The 5,742-nt window shown below is 31.0% G+C and overlaps 1 protein-coding gene and 1 pseudogene across 2 annotated transcripts in view; both read right to left on the reverse strand.

Annotated features, from left to right (window-relative positions):
- Positions 1–663, reverse strand: part of LOC107618601 — a 4,351-nt pseudogene extending 3,688 nt beyond the window's left edge.
- The window catches only part of LOC107618600 (protein SIEVE ELEMENT OCCLUSION B-like), a 6,812-nt gene continuing 2,843 nt past the window's right edge, over positions 1,774–5,742 (reverse strand). Inside the window, exons 4-8 of one of the 2 annotated variants that reach the window (XM_021112438.1) lie at positions 5,080–5,174; positions 4,691–4,821; positions 3,863–4,321; positions 3,017–3,453; positions 1,774–2,260 (exon numbers count right to left, since the gene is read on the reverse strand). In XM_021112438.1, the coding sequence (XP_020968097.1) occupies positions 2,188–2,260; positions 3,017–3,453; positions 3,863–4,321; positions 4,691–4,821; positions 5,080–5,174 (1,195 nt within the window). In that variant the 3' untranslated portion in view covers positions 1,774–2,187. Of the gene's footprint in view, positions 2,261–2,699; positions 3,454–3,862; positions 4,322–4,690; positions 4,822–5,079; positions 5,175–5,742 lie in introns of those variants that run through there. The other variant, XM_016320709.2, reaches the window with a different exon arrangement.

The raw sequence follows: 5,742 nt of genomic DNA on the forward strand, positions 1-5,742 counted from the left end.
GACTTAGTTGATTCAACATCCAATTAAAGAAAAAAAAAAGTGAATTATTACCTCAAATGAAATTTGCTTGAGTGTGCAATAAGGTGAATTGAAATTGGGTTGGAGAATCTTTTCATCAATCTCCTCCATGCTTGATTTGGAACCCTGCCAGAGGATTTATCACAAGTGGATATACATATATTATATATAGGACAATCAAAGAACGTAGCATAAAATAAACGGAAACATTGGGAAATAGATAATGAAATCTAATTAGAAAGAAGAAAATATAATGAACCTGCACAAGGTCGTCCAAAATGGAGGTTGAACGGATAAGGGTATTGTGGACAAGAGTGAAGAGAGGATCGACCTCAAACTTAGTGTCACTATGAACATGAGTTGAGTAGATTAATTCCAAGATGTGCTCGTCCGACATGGCTAATGGATTATGCTCCTTCTCCTCTTTGTGATTGTGATGATGGAGTAGAGACTTCAGTGACAGCTTATGATGATGATGAGCCATTATGGTCCTCCTTAGCTTGATTGATTTCTTGCTGCACCCTGCTTATACTTGATGATTGTACTCCCTTATTAGCTTATTTATAGCATGAAAGATATGCTTGAGCAAGGTAACAAAGTTTTAGAAATATATTTTTATTTCATTTATTAATTAGTAAAATGATATGATTAATTCATTCAAACATTCTTGATTGATTTTTTTTCTTTATCTTTAATTCAAAGTCATTTGTTAAAAACTTTACTTTTGGCCTTTGGAAAAGAAATTCTGTGGATCAACTTAGGAGAAAAATCTTCAATCAATTACTTAAGTAAATATTTACAATAATAAGTATAATTCAATTTTCATAAAAAAAATTCACAGACATTCAATTGTGTATTGAATATGCCGGAAACTCATGTGCAATCGATTTTACGTAAAATTGGTAACTGAGAGCGGTTAAATGATTTTATTAATTTGACTAAATTTTCATTTAACGGTTCTCAACTATCAACTTCACGTAAAGTCGACTGCACCTGAGTTTCGACCATTGAATATTGATGCATGCAAAATTTTAGATAGCCAATACTTTTTTTCTATTTTTGTTTTACATTTGAATTAATTCTAGCTAATTCTCTTCTTTATAACTAGAAGTGTAGATTCTTAATATTTTCAGATAATGAGTTTAAATGTTGTTAATATTATATATTTATGGTAAACTTCAACTCTGAGACTTGATCTCAACAACAATAACATTCAATAAAAATAAATAAATGTATGAAACTGCCCCAATACGAAGCACATAAGAAACGTATAACAAGAAGTTTAATGGAATTCTGAAGTCATTGATGACCAAGCATTAGTAAAAAACATAGGCTTTGCAAATTGCAATTATCTTATTTTATTTATATATTGTTTTCCTATTTTCTGAGGGGCATAAACCAGGAATTTGTTGGGGGTAGGTTTCAAGTGGGTTGCGATGAAATTTTTAGGAAATTATGATTATCAGTGATTATATAGGCTGTCATTGCTAGTTTATGTGTTTGGCTTAGTTTCCTTTTTCTTGTCTTTTGTGGTCTCTTAACGTATGTTCTTGTGTCATTACTCGTGTGTTTGAAAATTTTAGACCATTTTAAATGGTACTATGCTGAAGATTCAAGAACGAGGATTTTGAATGAAGGCTCTAGCAGCCTTACTTTTTGATGAAATCATTAACGCCAATGTATTAGGTAGCAGAGGAATGGAATAATACTCTTGGAAAGATCTGAATGATAATATAAGTTGCATGCATCAGAAAACGGAAAATACTTAACTAATAAGTGGACAGATTATAATCTCTTACACTATATATTTACTCTTAATTACTACGTATATATGAAGTCACAAATCTATACTTGACACATTAATAAACAATGTCACAAATCACAACGCCTATTTATAGACTATATAAATCGGTGAAGTTACCTACTTCCATCCCCTGGTTTACAAATTACAATGTCTTGTGGAGTAGTCCTAGCTTATGTCCTTGGCTTTATGTGCCTAGCTTGTACCTTCTAGCTTATGTTGCATCTAAGACCTCCACATAATAAATATATATTTACACTTGCTCCACTACCACCGTAAATAAATAAACAAAAGTTGGTGGAATCTTCATGCATGTGCAAAGGAAATTTTATTAGTTACTGTCTTGTGACTCTTCATGGGTTCATTATTTATGAATCCTTTTTCCAGAGCCTCCTTAAGCTGGTTCCAGCAGCGGAGGCGAGACCAAGCAATCTTTTCTTTCTGAAACACAATAATTTTATGAAATTAAAAAAAAGCTATGACACAAAAGTAAATGAAGTACTGTTTCTGATTAGGATCTTGATTTGTAGACACACATCTCATAACAGTATAATTAATAATATGAAAAAAACAAGGTAATATCTACTTTATGTAATAGAAAACGTTTTCAAGTATTCTACAGTTTTAGGTATTATGATTGAGATTAATGACTAAAAATACTAGAATATTTAAAATTATCATACGCTTGAAATACTTCCTATGTAATATATAATGTGTATTGAAAAGAATTTATCATAAAAACTTTTATTCATAAAAACAAATTTATTATTTTCAAGACTTAAAATATAAATTCTAATACACATTTATTAAACAAAAGGCTGAATTAACAGCAAATAAGTACCTATTAAGATATAGTATAAAGATATTTGCAACTTTAGTGTAGTAAGATAAAGATCAACCTTAATTCAATTCAGTTCCAACACTCAAGATAAGCAGCAACGTACAGAATACATGAAAAAACACACAATTGCTCTTATTTTAATGGACACACTAGGAACAATTTCCCTCAGAGTTGCATCTCATAATTAACAAAATGAAAGTTTCTAATGTGCATCATTACTACTGATAACAACATTATTATTGTCATTGTGGCAGCACTTATAAGTTATGAAAATGTCCATAATCCTGGGACAATCAGGGCATTTTATGGCCTCAGGTAACTTGCCAGCAATGTTTTGAATCTCAAACTGTGCGCACCTGTGAGTGGAGCGCACAATCCTCTCATGATACTCTCTGAATGAAGTCTCAAACCCCTTCTTCCTCACAACCTCTTTCCACTTCTCAAACTCCGTCACAGTCTTCAGGATTGTGCTTCCGTGGCCGCTCGCCACCACCGACGACCCTTTGCTGAGCAGGGCCCATCCGCTCTCGTACTTGTAACACAGCATTCTCTGCACTTCTTGTTTCGCACTATCAACTGCCTTATGAGCCTTCGTCACAAACAAGCTCTCTATACGGTTCCAGAAGCGGCTGAACAGGTTCTTGTCTTCCTTTTCCACACAGAAGAGTTCTATGGAAATTCTTAAGTCCTTTATGACAGGATCATTTGCAAGCGCTGCAGCAGTCTTGCTGAATTGTTGGATCCATTCTTTGTCTTTGCCTCCATAGAAGAATATGTATTTCTGCTCTCTTATCTGTTGATTCATTCACAGAGTGATTAGCAATACATTATTACCAATATTGATTTCATGGCAAATCTTAGAGAAAACAGAAAATTAGTCCTAACTCCTAAGGTAGTGACTCCTATATTATTCTCTTTTTGTTTCTTTTTATATATTATCTTTAAACTAGAAAGAGGCGAATGCTAATGCAGTAATGCACTCCCAGAAAAATAAGGAATATAGAAAGTATCTAAGTCACTGAAATAAAATATATTAAAAAGAGAATTAAGATTTGTTTAACTGACAAAAAATAAAACACTTCTTACTTGGGAAAAAACGTTGAAAAATAAACTTAGGAAGGATAATATAGTAGGTTGTTGATATTTATACTATAAAAATTATCAATGCTATTATTGTGACCAATATATAAATATATGCTTACCCAAGTGTCAATGTTGGAGTGAATATCACCAACCACAGGACCAACCCAATGAATTTCATTGTGAATTCTCTCCTCTTCCACAGAGGTAAAGGGAAAGGCCTTCATTCCATAAGCCTGAATCAAATGGAATGCATTTGTATGCTGAACCTTGCCTTGAGGGTTCAAAACCACAACCATGGGACTCTTCTTGAAGTGCCATTCCTCCTTGATGTACTTGTAGCCTGCTATGCTTCCCAAGTGTTGAACCACATACCATTGCATCTTAGCCTTCAGAACCTCGAATTTCTTTCGAAGATTCTCGGTCCATTCTTCAACTATTGGAACCCAAACAATCTTATATTGTTCATCTGTCTTGATGGATTCATGAACTGCTCTGAGTACTGAAATCTCTTCCTCTGTGATGTCTAGAGTTGAAATGAAAAGGTATACATGCTTCCTTTTTAACACTTCAATGTCAATCTATCATGGGAAGTGAAAAACAAAAACAAAAAAAGAAAATCATCGACTTGCAAACTGTTCTCTCGTTAATGGGCTGGGCTTGAGCCCAACTTTAATATATATTTTCGTATAAAAAAAGCCCTAGTAAAAATTAGAAAAGTATTATATGTATCACTGTGTGTATATTTTGTTTGTGTATTTTTTACTTTTGATAATAAAATTAGTAATTGATAAAAAATGAAAAAAATTAAAAAATTTATTTTAATTATCATTTCTGTAAAAGCTAATATTCTTGTTTTAATTAATTTTTTTATGACGATATCAACTAATATACGTTTATTTGTGCTTTTATCACTACGCTTATTTTAGTAAGAAAAGGTATATACAAACCGTTGTTTTAGTAGCACAATCGAACAATGGCTGTGGTGCATCCTTTGAGAAAACGAGGACCTTAAACACCTCCATTATCTCCGTTGGAGTTTGGAAAAGTTTCCTAAGCTTACGACAATACTCTGCTTCCTCTGAAAATAAATCATAATAGAGAACTTATTTAGTTTGCTTGATGTACTTTTGTCCCTGCAATTTAAGCTTACTTTAAAATATTTAAAATTTTTTAACTTTTATATTTTTAAATTTAAAATTAATTATTTTACTTATTTTATTAATTAGACAATATTTTTTAGACATCATAGCAAACACTTTATTATTATTCAAAAACATTTTCTAAAGAAAGAGAAAATGACAAAAAAGATAAAGCTTGGCACAATTTCACTACTGACCAATCTCATGCCTACAGAGCGTGATCTGCTTCCCAAGTCTCCCAAGTATGAAGTTTAATTTTTGTCCATATTGATACAGTTCCTGCTTCTTCTCCCTGAAATCGAACAATTATAACCTGACCAAGCAAAGGCCACACCAAATCTTCCTAAATTTGAAATTAAATTTTTTTTTATCTAAAATTAAAAAGTCATCTCTTCTTCTTTATTTTCATTTCTTTATCTCTTTCATTATTTCGCTCGTTTTATTTCTTATATATCATTATCAATAATTAAATTACAAATTTAACAATTAAAATATGCAATATGATATTCTCTAATTGCAATTAAAATTAAAAATTAAAATATTAAAATTAAAATATAATTATATTATATTACTAATTTAATAATTAAAATATATCACATAACACTCTCTCATTAAAATTAAGAAAAATATTTTTATTTAAAATTAATAAATTTTCTTCCTACATCCTCTTGTCTATCTCTCTCCCTTTCTTTATTTTTCTCTATCCTTCTCGTTCTATATATAAATTATAATTTATATTTTATATTACTAATTTAACAAACTAAAATGTGTCACGAGATATTCTTTTATTACAATTAAAATAATTTTTTCTCTAAAATTAACAAACTCCCTCTCTCTTTCTTTTTTTATCTTTCTCTCTT

The sequence above is a fragment of the Arachis ipaensis genome, chromosome B09 (genome assembly GCF_000816755.2).
Source record: "Arachis ipaensis cultivar K30076 chromosome B09, Araip1.1, whole genome shotgun sequence".
Lineage (NCBI taxonomy): Eukaryota > Viridiplantae > Streptophyta > Magnoliopsida > Fabales > Fabaceae > Arachis > Arachis ipaensis.